This window comes from Eucyclogobius newberryi, unplaced genomic scaffold, assembly GCF_026437365.1.
Source record: "Eucyclogobius newberryi isolate DKJ021-1_F unplaced genomic scaffold, fEucNew1.0.hap1 SCAF_8, whole genome shotgun sequence".
In the NCBI taxonomy this organism is placed as follows: Eukaryota; Metazoa; Chordata; class Actinopteri; order Gobiiformes; family Gobiidae; genus Eucyclogobius; species Eucyclogobius newberryi.
The window spans coordinates 6,926,119-6,944,455 of NW_027316500.1; the positions used below are offsets into that span (position 1 = coordinate 6,926,119).

Sequence of the window (18,337 nt, forward strand, 5' to 3'; positions counted from 1 at the left end):
ACTGTTGACATAGCAATTAGCAATTTAAAACAAAATATCATATCCTTATCACTGTTTAAAATGTTGCATGAAACAGGAAGCTGAAACGCATCCATAATATTGTAAAAACTTGAAACGTGAGAATAACAAAAGTGCATGTTAGTTTTGAATACTGCAGAGACACAGTTAAGCAAACATTTAGGGGGATGTTAAAAATTATGTTCATGTCTATGAAACAGCAAGTAGAAGTAGCAGGAGTTTTAATTAAAGGAACAGGGAAATGAGACAAATAAATAAATGAATCCCGGTACATTTCTGTAATAAACCCTTATGGATCTAATACGGTGTTGCTCCAGGTTTGTTTGTGTAATTAGTTTCAGGATTTACAAACCAATCATATCATATTTCTTGTCAGGCAAACTTTATAAAGAAATAACATTATTATTTCAAATTTCATGGTTAAAAAGCGATCCCTGTATTTGACTAAAGAGCGGCTGTATATGATAAAGAGCTATAGGCGATTTGTTTTGTTCAAGGAAAAGTTTCATTATTATTATTTATTTGAAATACTTTATTAAGATGTTGTGCGTCTAATTTTTGGCAAACAATTTCTATGTTAGATTATAAAACTTCCAAACCAAATATGTTCGTCTCCATGGAGATGTGACTTCTTTACCTGTAATATTTCACAGTATGGCATTAAACTCATCCATTGTGCATTCATTCAATTACAAAACCTTTTATTATTCAAAAAAAGACCTCGAAAAACATGCGTCTGACTTGAACCTGGCTTAGTGGCGCCCCCTGCTTGTCTCTGTTGGAATATATATTTTCAATGCCATACTGCGGAACATTCCAGGCACAGCAATAAGATCTACATGAAGACAAGCAAGCGGCGGGCACTACAGCAGAAAAGTTACTTGGTTTCACCTTTAACTGAAGTTTGCACGCCCTACGCTCCAGCACGTTTAATTTCACACCTGTAACTGTCAAGGCTGCCCTCCGCCTTCATAAACGATAATAAAATAGCATTGTAAGGTTACTATCTGCAAACTCGAGTGATTTACTTGACACGTATATTTAGTATTTGCCGTAACACAGTGTCACGGTGCAGCACTAATAGTCTCAATTGTCTCATTACAGCTGATATTGACGCGTGGTGGCAGTGGGCAGCGACGCCGCGGGGCTCAGACGCCTCACTCTGGGCATCTTGCCTCATAATTGGTTTGTCAGCTTCAGTGGCCTGACCAGAGCACAGCGGAATATCCATCTCCACAACAGCTGCCTGTGAGCCGCACGGCCGGGGATGTACCTGGTCCAACAGCCATGGGTTTAAAACTGTAACCTTCTCTACATTCAAATACTCAGACGCTGCAATGACCAGGATTATGCAACAAAACGAACACAACTCATGAGCTAACATGGTATAACATGATATTAAGATCAATACATCTCTCACTAATACAGTTGGCAGTAAAAGGTTTTGCAGGATCATTATAGTGTTTTCCAAACAAGTGGTACTGAGACAACTACACGTGCCTCATCTAGCTGGATATGAAAGAAATACTAGCCCTTTTGAACCACAGTTTTGAGGATGAATACATGGTAAATAGTAAGGTAATCGCATGTCACTAAAGAAATAGTCAGCCTAAAAGAAATCAAGATATTAACTGTAATTTATATTAAACAAATTTAGTGGTGGAAGAAGTAAGTAAAAGAACATAGAGTATAAAAAAAAATCTACTGTATTGAGGTACCCATTGAAAAAAATATACTTTTAGAGTAGAAAAAGGAAAGGACTGCATACAGTTTTAAGAGGGATTTTTCTTCCATTTTGTTTGCTCAAAGTCGGGACTTGAACTAAAAAAAACTTTGGCGAGATGTCGCCATGAAAGTGCTAAAAAATAACTGCTCTGGAAACTACTTTCTACTTTCCAGTCCATTAAAAATGTAGTGTAGTAGAAAGTAAAAACAGCTATCTACAAATAGTACAAATTGTACTTGAGTACAGCGCTTTTACTTTGTTACTTTCCACCACTGAACAATACATAAAACTCAAATCAAGAGTGAAGCTGCTTGAAACCTTAATTACAACTTAAAAGATCCAACTCTATAAAGCACTTATGTCATTGAATAATTTGGCATATTATTGAAATATAATCAAATCATTTCATATATTTGTTCTTTTGTAGATGTAGAAGTATTTGCATGTCCAAGTAAATGGCAACAGTGCAGCATAACGATTAATGTATAAGTATTCATACTGTATTTACATCATTAGTATGTATATGACTTTTATTTTAAAGAATCATGAAGACGCTTGGTTGTGAGGAGGCAAGTATGACCCAAAAGCCTAGAGGGGTCCACAGAAGCTAAAGTCTTGTGACACGCAGCTCTATGGCTCCCCAGACTGCCCTCTCTATCAGCTCCAGCTTCTCCTGACATGACAGAGGGAGTGGGCGTCCCGCTGAGACGAGCATAATCACATTCTAATGTCTGATAAAAGCTCCCCAGAGCTCGGCCCGGACAGTGATGAGATCCCAGGGGCCAGAGTAGCCTTCTCATGCACCATATTATTATGAAAACCCACCAGTTATTCACCAAGATGCCACGCTGTTTGTTTGTGGTCCTGCTAATGTGAAGGCATTTATAATTGGCCTGAGCAGAGACAATCAGAGCCGTGTGTGGCTAACTGAGGTTAATTCTGTTATGTGGGACTCCGGGGCATTATACACACTCTGGTATTAGCGCCTGTACTGAACTGGAAAATGAGAAACTGCATGTTTTTCTAGTGAATGGACACAAGTGCACCTACAAATACTGCCGTGACTTATGGAGGCAGTCCAGAGGCTCCAAGAGGTAATAGTGCAATATCAAAACAGTAATTTGATGGAACAGACAAACATAATAATTCAGGCTTCATGAAGAATGAAGTGAGGGCTCATTAGGAGGATAATCTCCTTAAATGCTCTTCACAGAGTCTGGAGCCAAAGAGTGAGAAACATAACAGTGTGGTTATTATGCAGAGCGGCCCAAACACGGGGCATTTATCTGATGAAGCCAATCGAGTGTGCGACAAGTGGCTGACAATGACTTTGCGCGTGCAGAGTCTGAGGACACCACCAGGAGTTGTCTAAGTGTAATGGGCATGACTAAGCCGTGACAACTGTTTCTGTTAGTGACAACACCAGGGGGCCGCTGGAACCCCGTAATATGATATGGCGCTGGGCCAGGTTGCAGTCTCCAGGCAAAGATCTGTGGACTTTACTAAATGTACACAAATGAGTGTCACTTTTAAGGCGACCGCCCACAGGCTCCGTGTTAATGATGAGGTTTAGTTAGATTCCCGCTCACATCTATGCATTAACACGCACCTCTGTGAGACGGGCTCGCTGCACTCGTGTGTTTCTGTTTGTGATGCGCTGATAATGGCCCTGTGGGTGTCTTGCCATTGGCAGACAAGCCGCATTTCATGAATACTCAATGAATGAACCAGTTTTATCAAAAGTTTTCTTTCAAAAAGCTTCAAGGACAAAATTCAAGACAATTTTCTGGCAAATGAGGGGCCCTAACATTTGTTCTTACAATCAAGATGCTTCACAAGTTAGAGCCTAAATAACAAATGCATGACTAGGACTATGCAAAACAAGGCATTTATGTCACGCTGAAGACTAACGCTATTTATTATTCAGCTATTCATCCTCTGTGGTAGATATGTACTTGGGGAATATACATTTTGTTTAAAGCTGAGAGAAGGAAGCACATTTAAGGCTCTATAAAACATGTAGGGGATGTTTGCCGTTACTATTCTTTGACCTGATTTGTTTTCCAAACCAAAACTGCTGTTTCTGCAGGTTCTGTACCAAACAACAGCTGTCTGTGAGATTCAGGCAAAAGAGGAAAGCCATTCTGACATCTGGTTAAAAAAAACAAGAAAACAATACACAAAACCCACACTATCCGTCAGCACAGATAATGAAGTTTGCAGTTAACATCATTTTAAACTGCCGTGAGGATTAAAACAACAGTGCCTTCAATCATTCAAATTCCCTTATGATAAATCAGCTGTATAACACGACTAAGTTGGGCCTAAACCCCAGTAAAGCTCAGCTCCTCAGACCCCTCAGACTTTGGGATTGTGTTGTGCTCAGCGTGCCGTGGACTCTCTGCTTTCGGTGGTGAGATTACACAGACTGAGCTGGAGGAGAGCTTCAGAGCGTCTAATTGAAAATCTACAGAAATCCCGGCATCACAATAAGAGTCCCCCCGGAGAATAACAGGTATTAGACTTGTCCATATTACAGCAGCTGATCTGAGCGCACGGGGGCCAGAAGCAAGGAACTCGGGGATAGAGAGATAGGGGAATTTCAGACTAAAGAAATAATCGCCTTTTCTTATCAGTCAGCCCAGGCGAGAAATAGTGGCGGCGCCTGTCCGACCTGCGCACTCTGGACCGCTCCGAGACATGGGGCATCGCTCTCGTACGGGACCTACGGACCTAAGGGACGGGGGGCCAGTGAGAAAGATATTTACATTCTGTCCCACATGGGAAAATACAGCGTGTGGAAGCTTGCGGTAGAATGGAGTGCGATAATAAAGCAGCAATAAAGACGTAATCTTTAAGCAATTTGGGCGATTATTCTGCTTTGGTTGTTTCAAATTACAGTCCAATGTAGTCATTTGTTCTTTTGGTTACATCTTTTGAAAGTGCGCTGTGAAAGAGAACGCCCATAGGAGAGAAAACGGAGCAGGAAAAGGCCGTAATATGGGATTAGTTGAGCTGGTGTGAAATAAAGGATAAAAGCAACAACGTAGATATACAACAAGGAGACCGGGAGGACTTTCATTTTGACAAACGACTCAGATTTAAACAAAACAAATACTTAAAACACTCAAGATTTGAACAGAACAGCAGATTTATTGTTACATTTATTTCCATTAAGCTCTATGTCAAAAATGTTTTATACAGAGTTTGCATAAATTAAAGACTGCTGTGAAATGCTTTGAGTTTTTGTGCAGTTTAAATTGTGTCTCTATGTTATTCTCTGTTATTAACGTTTTTGATGTATATCGGTTTGATATAAAAGGAAATAAATATTTAAATTTAAACATGTATTTGTATTAATATGTTCCACTGTTATCAGAAATATGCATTATTATTTAGAGTGTGATACTCTTTGAATGGAACTAAAACATGGGTATAGTGAAATGAAATATTGATGTGTCTGTAATGCTTTTATTTTGGTAAATCTGATGTGTTTATTGTGAAGGACAGGTAACAGGATGTACAGTGGATGACTTTATGCTTGCTATCTTGATTCAAAACAAAAGAAAAGCAGTTCACGTTGCCGTCTTGCTCAATAAGAATGTGAACAGTCAAGTTTCAACAACAACATTTGTCTCTGTCATCACTGAGGAACTTTGACTCTGTAATAATACTTATGTAACGTGCATTTAAACTCTATGAATTCCAGAGAAAATTACAGTAATGCACTTTTATGGAACATAGTTAAGCCCTTTACAGTCTAAACATATGATATGAGGTTCCTTTTTGGCACAGAAACCTAAAACAATCACAGAAAACAGAGTCTGATATTTGAACTGGCTGTTCATGTTGTGAGTGTGAACTAGACAAAGCAGTCTGAATGATAAAATATATATTATTTATGATCAAATATTGGGGATTAATGTTTCAAATGGTTTGCAAGTAAATACATGTGTCATATTTCTCATCATGCTTACTTATCCCTTTATTAATCTTTTATCTTTATATTTATTCATAATTTGTTGCAGAAAGAGTGGGTGGAGCGGAATAAGGTGAATGGGAAACTGCTGTTGCACCGTGATATGACAGCTTTTACTCTGGATGTTGCAGGAGGTGGGGCACAAAAATGTATAATATCCCAGATATTGTCTTTGAGATATGCAACATTAGAATTTAAAGTATATTGTCTAATTAAAATGATTAAAATAACATGATATTTCTGCACTTTTTTATGTTAAATGGTTGTGGTTGGGCAGTATTTGAAACTCAACGACACATTTACAGGCACACTTAAGAACATTCCTGATTCATGGTTAAAATAATGTGGGAATATTGTTTTCAAGATAATGCAAAACATGTGTCGTGGGGAATTAGAGTGTGTTCTGAACAGGGATATAAAGACATAACCCACATTTTGATTAAACTCATGTTATAACTTTAACCTTAGCGCCTTGACAGGGCAGTAAAAAGTTTAGAACAAAACTTAAACCGCCGCTGAAGAAGTTACAGGTCACTGGCCGTATCAGACGTTTCACTAAACTCCTCCTATGTTCTGGTGCTGCCCCGAACAACAACCACAACAAAATCATCAACACTTCCACTTTCGCTTCGCACACAGCAATCCCAGATCCGCGCTCGTGATTGGACGAGGGAAAGGAAATCCTCATCTCAAGTCCCACAATCATTAGCATAAATCACAGTTGCAATTAAAAGCTCGTTTATCTTAATTACTGAACTAATGAGACGCGTCCCGCAGGAGTGAGCGCGGCTCTCCGAAGACGAGAGGCGGAGGAGCCGAGTTGCGCTTAAAACACGCACAAGCGGCGCTCATCTGCCTCCTGCTGCGGACAGACGGAGGGGGGAGACCCGGGCCAGGCAACGGGGCCCGGCGCTCACGCACACGGGGGGCTCCTGTCGACTGTGTGCGCCCCTGACGATAAGACAAGTGTGAAACTGTATTTAGAAGGAAGCTTGGCCCCGCTGCACAATGGACTAATATTGTTTTAGGTGGTAATGTGTGTAAAGAGTTTGAGGGTTTGTGAAATGTCTGTAAAAAAGAAAATTGATCACAAAAATGCAGAAATATCACCTTATTGTTTCCCTGATTGAAAGTTTGCAACACAGCTTTTTGTAGCATTTTTCGCAATAAATGTTGTTTGCATTTATTCAAAACAACAGTCACTATATTAACTAAATTACAATATATTTCTCTTCTCTACCTCAGCGTCATGAGATTGATTTCCAGTTCTGACAATGCGTTTGCAATGAAAAAGCACAGTTTTATCCTTGTATTGATCAAGTTTTCAGATCTTTCATTTTTAGATCTTATTCAGCTTTTAAAAACAGATAAATATGTCTTTCGATTTTAAGTTCACAATCAAATGAAAGATACAATAAATACATTTAACCCAAATATTTTCCAATTTATACATCACATTTTTGAACAGTTGTATGAAAAAATGTATTTGAAGTCAGCTGATTGTTGACCTAATTGTAAAGAAAAAAAGAGAGAACGGCTTTACTATGGTACAAAACACACAATCCTGATCAAATTCAAACCTCAATTATGGGTGGGCAATATTGACAAAAATAAACAGATTTTCCCAATGACAAGATTAAACCGCCTGTGAATCTTGCACTTGTGGTTCAAACATCACACAAAAGCTGAATGGGCAGTATAATTAACCCCTAAAGTGCACAATCCTTCATAAAATATTACCCTTATTTCCAAATAAGTATCTCCAAAACAACAATTGTGTTATCCTACATTTTTCGATATACTGTACCTCCCACCTCTACCCTCAGTGACTTGTGTGAAACACGCAGCGGCATCATGCTACCAGTGCTGCCTCCCACCTCGAGGTGCTGGCTCTGCTGCACCCTTCAGCTCCTATTATCTGTCAAACTTATAATGATTGTATCAGGCTACGGGCTCATCTCCATGAGGGCTTAGTGCAGTGCTATAACTCCTGATATTGCACTGACTGGGAATACATCGCACCACCTAATTAATGTCTTTTTAATGCTCTTCTCCTCTAGAGCCTAACTCAGCCCTTCAACTCTGCAACAAACAGCGCGCGCAACAACACCGCACGTGGCAGACGGTAAGTAAGACGAAGTGTGGAGTCGTGAACGGGACCACGGGCCTGTGAAGAGCCATGTCCTCCACAAACCGAGGCGGTAACACGCGACCGCTCCACTGCGCGTTTAAAATGCACAATGTGTCGGGTCAGGTTCCTCCGCTCGGCTCAGGGGTCAGCAGATGGCACAACAATGAACATCTACATTACCAAAAATGGCCAGGTTTTCTGGGCCACGCCAGCCTGTGCGGGCCAGCTGGCAGCTTCAGAGACTGGTGTCCTTCCAGCGCGGCCGCGGCAGTCCAGACAGGAGCGCTCGGAGTTTAGAGAAGACTAATCCTCCTGACGGGCTTTGTTTGACTGGTAAATGAAGGCTGCAGGATCTGTCAGGAGTGTGTGTCCCGCAGAACGTGAGCAATAATTGTGCTACAAATAAACAGCTCGGGGGGGGTATTAAAGCAGTTTCCAGACTTGGACCGCACACTGTTTATGAGACTTATCTGGATAGAAATATATTCAAACGTGAGCCAAACTTTAATCACAGGAGTTAAAGAATTGTTGCTGGCGCTTTAGATCTATTTGAATACTTTAAGTTGTTTTTGTTTTTTACTATATACTTCAGTAAAAAGTGTTGCTTTAGATGTGAAGGGAGATTGTGCTGGCGGTTAGCTAAAGGCGTGATGTAACTTTTCTGGTGCAGGTGCTTGTGTCCATGGAGATGTTGCTGCTTTGTTTGGAATGTTTACATATCTTTGCATTGATTTCATTTGAATTAAAAAGTTTCATTGCAAAAAACTACTCATCCTTACTGTAAGCTGGCTCGCCTCTTCACAGCTCTGACCTGTAAGTTTAATGCCATAAAGCAAAGCAATAATGTCTCCATGGGAAGGCAAAGAATAAGTGACAGACCCTCCACCAGAAAAGTTTCAAAGTGAACCTTTAAATACAACTTTAAACACGTGCAACAATTGTTGGCTGGAGCCTCAAGTGTGCCTAGGGTTTTGTGAAAGGTTTTTGGCTGATCTTCTGGCATCACTCAACAACAAAGGTGCTCGGGTTTTAAAGCAATATTTTTTTTGGCAAACAACACAACTAGCTTCTCTTAACATGACAAACACCAAGTCTAGCAGCCTTTTCTAATGCAAAATCAAGTTTAGGCAAGGCAAGGAAGGGCAAGTTTATTTGTAGAGCACATTTCATTCATACACAGGGCAATTCAAAGTTTAAATGAATATTATTGTATTATTAACGTAAAGTATCTGAAATTAACAAGTCAAATGCTTATATCTATCGTGCATTGAGACTTGGGTTCTGAAATATTGTCTTTTTTAGACATTATGCCACTGTTTTTGCCGCCTGTCGTCCCTAGACAGTTTGAAGTCACAAATAAGTGAATAAAAATGTGTATTGATTTACTAGTTGAGTCAATAAAACAATCAGTCCCACCACATTTAAGACTCAATATCAACCCACACTGTCACATACACACGCACACACACACGCACACACGCACGCACACACACACACACGCACACACACACACGCACGCACACACACACACACGCACACACACACACACACGCACACACACACACGCACACACACACACGCACACACGCACGCACACACACACACACACACACACACACATACACACTGTCACATACACACAGACACACACACACACACGTACACACACACACACACACACACATACACACACACAGACACACACACACATACACACTGTCACATACACACAGACACACACACACACGTACACACACACACACACACACACACACATACACACACACACACACACACACACACATACACACACACAGACACACACACACATACACACTGTCACATACACACAGACACACACACACACACGTACACACACACACACACACACACATACACACACACACACACACACATACACACACACACACACACTCACACACACACACACATACACACACACACACACACACATACATACATATAGCCTTAGCATTCACATTCACTCAGATTTATCAGTGCGTAAAGGTTCGTTGTGAGAGCAACCATTGGTCAGGCGTGTAAACATGTTTGTGTGATGATATGATTTGGAAGAGTGTCTTGAAGCCTAAAAACGTCTAATATATGAAAATAACACAGGGAAACAATAAAAAATACGTTCCTGTAATTCAAAAACATGATATAACCTTTTAAAATTTGCCACTGTAAACCTCGTCCCTCTAATGTTGACGGCCACACGCCACATCGCGAAAAATAGCGCTGAATAAAAGCTGACTTTGGCATAACTGCACCAAACAGTGATTAATGGCTTATGGGCAGCGCTCCTCTTCCATTCAGCGCGAGTGTCTGTATTGACCGTGGTGATGAAGATGAAGCCTGTCCATTATTGCAGTGGGATTATGATAAGCAGCGGTCGATGGCGCCCTGTGTGTGGAGAGAATGTAGGATTGATTCGGAGACGCACCTGAGATGATCTGGTAGGCGATGGGTCTCGGACGACCAAGATCCTGGTCAATGGCCGTTATCTTCCGTACCAAGTGACCCTGCACACAGCAAACACAAACCATTACAGGTATTAGCTATTGCAACCTTTCATGGTCTATTATGAGTGGCGGTGATGGTTCAAGAGCGCTGTTTACTGCTGAAAATACTGTTTACTGCTGTAGACGAAACAACGTCCATCATTTTTAAGAGATAATGACTAAAATGCCATTGAAATTATACTGTTAGCATCTATTTATTTTAGTTTTCAACATCAGTGCAAGTTAAACAAAAGTATTACATGCTTTTATTTTCAAAACAGCAAGTTAAAAGTCCCATATGGTTTTATTTTTCGGTAATGTGATTTAAAGTATGTTAATTTCTAGTTTTTGAAGACATCTGGTTGCAGTGTAGCATATAGCAAATAGCGACAATAAACCCAAATCTTTTCGCAATTATTCTCAGCAGCTAATGTTGACTGAAACCTTGATTTAAAAAAAAAAAAAGGTTGGCCAGGTGTTCCTTGAAATGTATTTAATAGGAAGATGGACATTTTGGGAGTGTCCTGCACATACTTCTAAACCAAAAAAGAAAGCAAAACAATCACAGTTGCCAACTTCAAAGAATCAAAAAGCACGGACAATTGCCACATTATATGACACATTTTTTTGGTCTTGAATCTATCATTATCACCGTATTTTGTTCTTGACCAGCAACAAAACATTCGATAACTGAAAACCATGCTGAAAACCCAAAACCTGAACCATGAACTGACCTGGAAAAACAGGGATGTATTGTCTGCTGTTGTTCCATCCATCACAGACCAACTCACCAAAATATTCTTACACCCCCAGACACAACTTTAAAACCTTTTTTAAAATTCCTAACTAAAAATGTCTGTCTTTTTCTCAACTGTAAAGCGTCTCTGAGAATCTCGAAAAGAGCTAAAAGTATCATTATTATGTTATGATTTTCCCACTGCTTTTTCTTTGCCGAGAAGGAGGATCTGAGGACAGGCACTGATCTGAGACAGTTAACTTTGCTTATTTGCTTATTTCCTGTGAATTTTGGGTAATCTGCTCATCTTTTATTGTTTGATAGTTTGATTTGTGAACGTTCTGTGGATAACAATTTTGAGAAGCCCCTGTGAGGCGACTTAGGGCTTTACAAAAATAAATTGAAGTATTATGCTCCATCGCAGTTCCTTTCTTTGCATTATAGGCAGTAGTTAACATTCTTTTTAGAGTACAGGACAGATCTGAATCACACAAATCTGAATCACACTTCTTTGAACTTTATATCCGTTGTCCTGCCCGATGGTCGAGTGGTTAAAGCAGCAGCACTTATGCCTCAGCGTCATGAATACGTTCTTTTGCTGAATGACTTCCTTTATCACCCACATTGCACACGACACCGTCCTGTCCGATGCCTTCTTTAAATACTCTTTAAAATACTAATAAACGTTACATCCCATCCAAACAGAATCAGTGCAGATCTTTGAGTGGAAAGCGCTGACACACCGCAGTAACAGACATGTGTCACCTCGCTGAGTCCATGAGGAGCTGAAGGCGTGCGGTGACAGAGCGAGTGCCAACTGTTCTCAAGGCTCACGACATTTACATGTAAAACCAGCCCCGGCTCCGGTCCTGTCATAGGTCATCGCTCTGAGGAGTGAATCTCAGCCCTCTGTTCCTCTGTGCCGCCCGCTCCGCTATGAGGAACTAAAGACTTTTATCTTCTCCTGTGTATTTTTACATGCGTTATTGTCAAACTTTCTTTTACGCACCACAAAAATGCATGTGTGTCAAAGAAACATGCGTCATATACAAGTAGAAGCTAATTAAATATGGATTTATAATATATATGCGTGAAATAAAAAACAGAATTACACCTGAGGCTTAAGCATGCCCTTTCAAAATAAACCTAGACAGATCATAATAAACTTAATCCAGGACTAACGGATAAACCAGGGAATTAGAATCAGGACTAAACCAGGACAAGGTCAGAAGAAAAACTTAACTGAACAGGATGAATAAACCAGGGCCAAACCAGGTCGCACACAAACACAAAAGAGGAAAGTAAACCCTAAATAAATATATGATGTCACCTTTTTCCAAGTATGTTATGTTACATAAACTCAATAAATATAAAATAGGAACATGGAAAAAGGTGACACAATACCCTAACTTTATGTAATCTTTGCTTGTTGTGTGTAACGGTAATGGTATAGTAGAGTTTTTCTATATATATTTCTATAATTTTGATCTGAATGTTGAAAAGTACTCAAAACGGCAGCTGGCTGGAAACAGAAACCCAGGACGACTACAAACTAGTTCATCACTATAGGTCTCAGATTTAGTCAACAATTTATTTACTTTTTGTCTAGTTTAAGTCGACAAAAACAATGCTTATTTAGTCAAATCAATCCATATAGTTTTAGTCAACCAGAAAATATGTGAAATTGTACACGGACATGAACAGAAAGGTCTGGTTTGTGCATCTAGGATTGAAGTATTCAGATCTAGTCTCCGCTCATTCCTTTCCTTCATTTACAGTCTGTTTAGTTTCTATCATTTGACACATACTTTTAGTTGTACTTAGTTTTAGTCAACATGAGATTCACAAATGACCATTGCGTTACAAAGTATGTGATCTTTACTTGAACAGAAAACCCCCCATGTGCATGAAATAACCTGCACCACAGTCTGAGAACCACTGCTTTAGGTGAAATCTCCATCTGTGTTTTCAGCTGTTCTAACACTGGATCCGGGCTGCTCTCTCTGACGTTCAAGCTCCTTCTAGGACAAACACAATTTGGCTGTCATATGAAATGAGGAGAAATGGTTTCGGGAGTGGAGGTGAGGATGTAGTGCGGTGCCGTGCGTGTTTTCTCGCGGGCGGATTGTATCTTTAGTGCCTGATTGGACATATGGACAGCTCCACAATATTGCACACATTACTTCGGCATCGCGGCCTCCTCTTTCTCTTTATGTCGGTCGCTAAATCTTTCCCGCCCCCTCGACTACTCGGGTAAGTGTTTTTTGCGACGGTGTGAATTGGTGTCTCTAAAAGGCTCGTAATTGATTTCTGCAGTAATTGGTCACTGACGGGAGAGGCAAGGGCAGAAATGGAGCAACATGGCATAGGCACAATTTGAAGAATCAATAGTAGGCCGTGCCAGTAGTAAGAGTGTATAGGCGGACGGAATTAAAGTTGTCAAAAAAATAAATAATCTATACTAATCGATACAAAAGCTGTGAAACTGGATACTCCTTTGAGCAGATATCGGTATTTTGATCACGGCAAACTTAAATTATAGACGCTTTCAGGAATAGGACAATAGAGAATACTATTTAGGCAGGACTGTATGGTCGATTGATAAATAAATATGGTGTTTTCCCCCTTGTATTCATCAATCACACTTTTCAATTCGAGTTTGCATTATTAAAACGCATTAAAAAAAAAACTTTTCCTCAACAAAAACAATGTAGACTTTTAATCATTGCCATTTACCACACATTTTTTCAAATTTCTACAGTAAACTCTGCTTCAAACACATGCTTTTACAGATGGATTAAAAAGACCCAAGCTTTTTCGATTAGACATGATCAAAATGTGATTAATTGTACAGCGCTATATGTAATAACTACAGAATCTAATACTGTGCTGTGTTGAAAAGCATTATAAATGGAGATGCTAAGGAGACTTGCTTTATGGTAGGATCGATATTCTTTATGTGCATCAATTCATTCTTTTTCAAATATGGTTCTAGGGTTGCAAGCATTTTCCACAGAGTTTTAAATTTTTGTGGCAACACCAGATGGAAAAGCGCCATTGGATATGAAAGGAGAGGGTTTTAATATGGCCACCGTGTCGGATTGAAAATTCTCAGTGGATCAGAGATATCTCGCACAAAGCACAAAGCACTTTTTCCCATTTCACTTTTTTCAGCTGTCATTCTGCGGTCGTGTTGAAACGTAGACTGACTGGCACAGCGGGACAGCCCTGAAACAAAACGAAAATTCTGGGGGAAATATGAAAGCGCCGGTGATGTACTAACACCTCCGAGTCCAAACAGTATAAGACACACTCGATGGTGTGATTATTCTGCAGGTTTATGCTCCAAAATACTTTAGATCCATGTTTGGTTGTTGGTTGTTTTTAGTTGAATTATTGATTGATTCAATTTGAATGTGGCTTGGCCTTTTTGTTTAAACTCCAGGCTTGGAACAGGCTCAAAGAGTGAAATGGGGCGAATAAATCATTTCATGACAGCAATAAATTTTGACTTTTAAGGTGAGTCAACTGTCTGTACGAAATGCCATTGATTTGCCTACAATGATACACAGTTTATCCATCTCTACGGAGACCACAAGGCCAACTTATATAGGTCAGACGCCTTTAACCATGAGAAATAAGCATTAATTTAATCTATCTATATTTTCTATGTACTGTAATAATACACGGTGAGGACAAACAATTCAGGGACAAAACCTAAAGTTGTTCATTTAAATGTCCAAAGGCTAAATTCTTCCACATGAAAAAAACGAAAAGAAAAGCAAATACTTTAATCCCCAACTGCATTAAACATGAACAATGTCAGCGAGTGCAGCCTCACTTCAGCTCTTAGCCCAATGTTTACCGCTGCCTCAGTCCAACAAATGTGTCAAATCCTCTATTGATTTGTTTGTTTCTGCATTTGGGGCTTTAGTTTCGACACTTGCTATTTCAATCCGCCAATTGAATGACTTCATCTCTGGGTGCACATCTCTTTCCCTGCCGTTCTGTTCATTCGGTGCGCGCCCGTTTCCTCTTTTCCGTGTTGTGACCTTCCCGGTGACAGCTGATGAATCAGAGAGTCAGGGAGACACTCGGCGCGAGCTTCGTCACGGCCCGTTAATATGCATGCAAATGTAGCACTTGACATTTCTACTATGGCGCTCGCGGCCCGGGACGTGGGACGCAGAGTGGGCGGGGAGCTCGGGAACACAATGTAAACGAACGGAGGGAAGAGCGAGCGGGGGAGAGATGAGGACGGACAGGATTAAGCCCCGGTGAGTAATGGACATGGTATATGAGAGAAAACATCAATAGCTGGACCATTAGCCACCTGGGACGGAGTAAAGCGTCGCAGAGTGAACAAACTGAGGATGTGCAAACTGAACTGACTGAGCTAAGGTCATGGAGCTCCACCACTTAGCACTTCAGTGGATTAGAGATGTCAGAGGGAGGATTTTTTAAAGTAAAGTCTACGTCCGACTGGCCCCAAACAACAATCAGCGTGTAATAATGCACTGTCTAAAGGTTGAGTGCACAAAAAAGACATTGATGTATTTCTGGCATATACTGTACGCAAAACTGACTTTAAAATAGCACAACAGCTTCATATTGGACGCGGTCTTATGAGAGTGAATTACAAGGATTGTTTATAGTTAATATAATCGTGGTTCAAATCATTGATGAATTAAACTGCACTAAATGTTGTGTCTTATTTTATTATATGTAAATTGTTATATTTATTGTATCTATACTACTCAGAATGTGCACCAGAGGTAAAATCCTCCAGCTCAAGTCCTGACCAAGACGAGTTGGAGACGGGTCCTCAGATTGAAGGATGGGTCAAACGCAGAGCAAATACAGGGACGATAAAGGCAAAACCAATCTTATTTTTTTTTATCCTTACCATTGTTTACATTTACATATTGTTTTTTGCTGCACCATAATGACCAAAATCAATTCCTAGTTTGTGGGTTTCACGCAATGATGAAAAACGCTTTTTTGATTGAGTTTTTTATCGTCATAAAATTAGTCTCTATGAAACATACTTTTGATTTGATTTGATTCCTTCAATGAGTCATTAATTGGAAATCCAGGAAGTGCTTCTCCTGTAAAGTCAGTAAACTGTCACCAGACACACGTAAAACACATCTCAAATGAACTTTTAGCAGAAACATGTTGCTTGTAGGGCGATTATTTTCAACTAGTCAGGGATTAGTTTTTTCTTTTGTACAATCATATTTGTAAATGGATTTTTAACAAAATAAAATAGTGTCTGAAGGCTTCTAGATTAAGAATATGTACAACTAAAGTGTATTATTGAGTTAAGTCTTGTTTAGTCTTTTTTGCTGCAGTTTTTGTTATAAAGTGCCCGTACAGTCCAGTTAATGTTAATGTTTATTCAGATTAATCATCACAGTCCTATAGCTTTCCATAATATTTGCAGTTATTTAATTCTTGACCGTAATAATCAAAGGGGTGTGGTATTTTTTGAAGCAAGATAACCTTAATTGTCATTTGTATTGTGTAGTATTGGTCCTCTCTATGGAAACACTGGTACAGCTGTGTTTTATGACCTTGTTTGTATTGTTGTGGAGTCTAGACATAAATAATTGATGATATTATTCCCCTACCCATTTCAATACTATGGTGATAAACGCATTTAAACACGAATGGACCGGAGTTGGCACGTTCTCTGATCACAAAGTGTATTACATTTATCTCTATCTAGGGCTCTCTACATGCCATACACAGATACATACTTCCATGCATTCTTATGGGGCTGGAATAAATCCTAAACCCCTAGTGACCTTTGCTGGAGGCCTCTTATAGTCGCTGTAGGACTGTAAATCTTACACAGTAATTACAGACTCGCAACCTACTGAGATGTGAGCGGAGGAGAGGGAAAAAGGGTGGCACAGGGGATCCAACAGGGAGCGAGATCTGAGCACGGGAGGAGGAATCCTGGCCTGATAATAACTCAAGCATCATTTTAACCAGATTTTACCTGCTGCACCTGCTCCAAAACAGCCCCTGAATAATCAAAGAGGTGGATGTAGGTTGGACAGATGGAGCGGGAGATGAGAAATGGGTGGAAAGATAAGGAGAATATGTTGGCAACAGTGAGAGATGGAGCGAGGGAAGATAAACTGACAGAACGCGCCGGTGTTCACATGAAAGTAACATACGGGCTGTCGTAATGTTCTGGCAGGTGAGTGAACTGGTCACACGGGTCAGAAAAACCTCAGGTCAGGTCTGTATATCAGCGCTTTGACTGTTACACACATGATCCTGGCTGTAAAAAAATAATCTGAAAGCATTTTCTCAACTACCTTTTAGAGGAATATCCATTTTTTTGTGAGAAGAAACATAATTTTACAACAGAGGTGAAATCCTTGAATCTTTTTCTTTCACAATGTCTAATACCTTTCTTCTAGTATGTGACCAGCTTTATGAAATAACACCTTCTGGATGATAAAGTGACGTTAAAAAGCCAGATAATAATGTACTTTCACGGAAGATTGGGGTGGAAAATATTGACATAAATGAATATCTCCATATTTTTGGGATTATAATGATAATGACAGTCAGACAATATTAATATCGTCAATCTAAAGGAAATGTTTAAACGTATTATTTGAGGTTTAATTATTGTAAAATGTTAAATGTCTGTAAAATGAATCACGAGTGCAGGAATATCACATTAAGGAATATCACATTAAAACCCTAAAAGTTTCTAACAGATTTTTTTTTCCACTTCATATTCAAATTTGCATTATATGTAAAATAACATTCATTGTAATACCTAAATGTTGATATATGGCCCACATCTAACAGCAGCTGTACTTTTTTGGAGTATCTATCAAATTGTAAGAACATTTGTTTCCAAAATTCTCAGAGATTATTGTCAATTAACAGATTAATCTTGACATCATTATTACATTTAGAAAGACTACACACTTACCATCTAGACTAGGGCATTCTAGACAAAACATGTATGTCTTGATTTTAAAAAAGTATCCAGATAACAGTAATCCAATATTATTTATTATATACAATTAATCAGACTAGTGATTATTGTTCCATGTAAATCTCTTGATTGTGGTTCAACTATGTCACAAATGTGCATTATTCTATATTAGCTCTTTTTGAAGCTCTTTGCATTGTTATTGTAGTAAAATATAAACAAATTTATATTCAAATTTGCATATTATCTTAATGGACA

General features: G+C 39.4%; 1 protein-coding gene across 1 annotated transcript in view; it reads right to left on the reverse strand.

Moving 5' to 3' along the window:
- The window catches only part of cdh23 (cadherin-related 23), a 303,992-nt gene that overhangs the window by 175,409 nt on the left and 110,246 nt on the right, over nt 1-18,337 (reverse strand). The window contains exon 9 of the mRNA XM_072437248.1: nt 10,319-10,397. Within this exon, the coding sequence (XP_072293349.1) occupies nt 10,319-10,397 (79 nt within the window). The remainder of the gene's footprint in view (nt 1-10,318; nt 10,398-18,337) is intronic.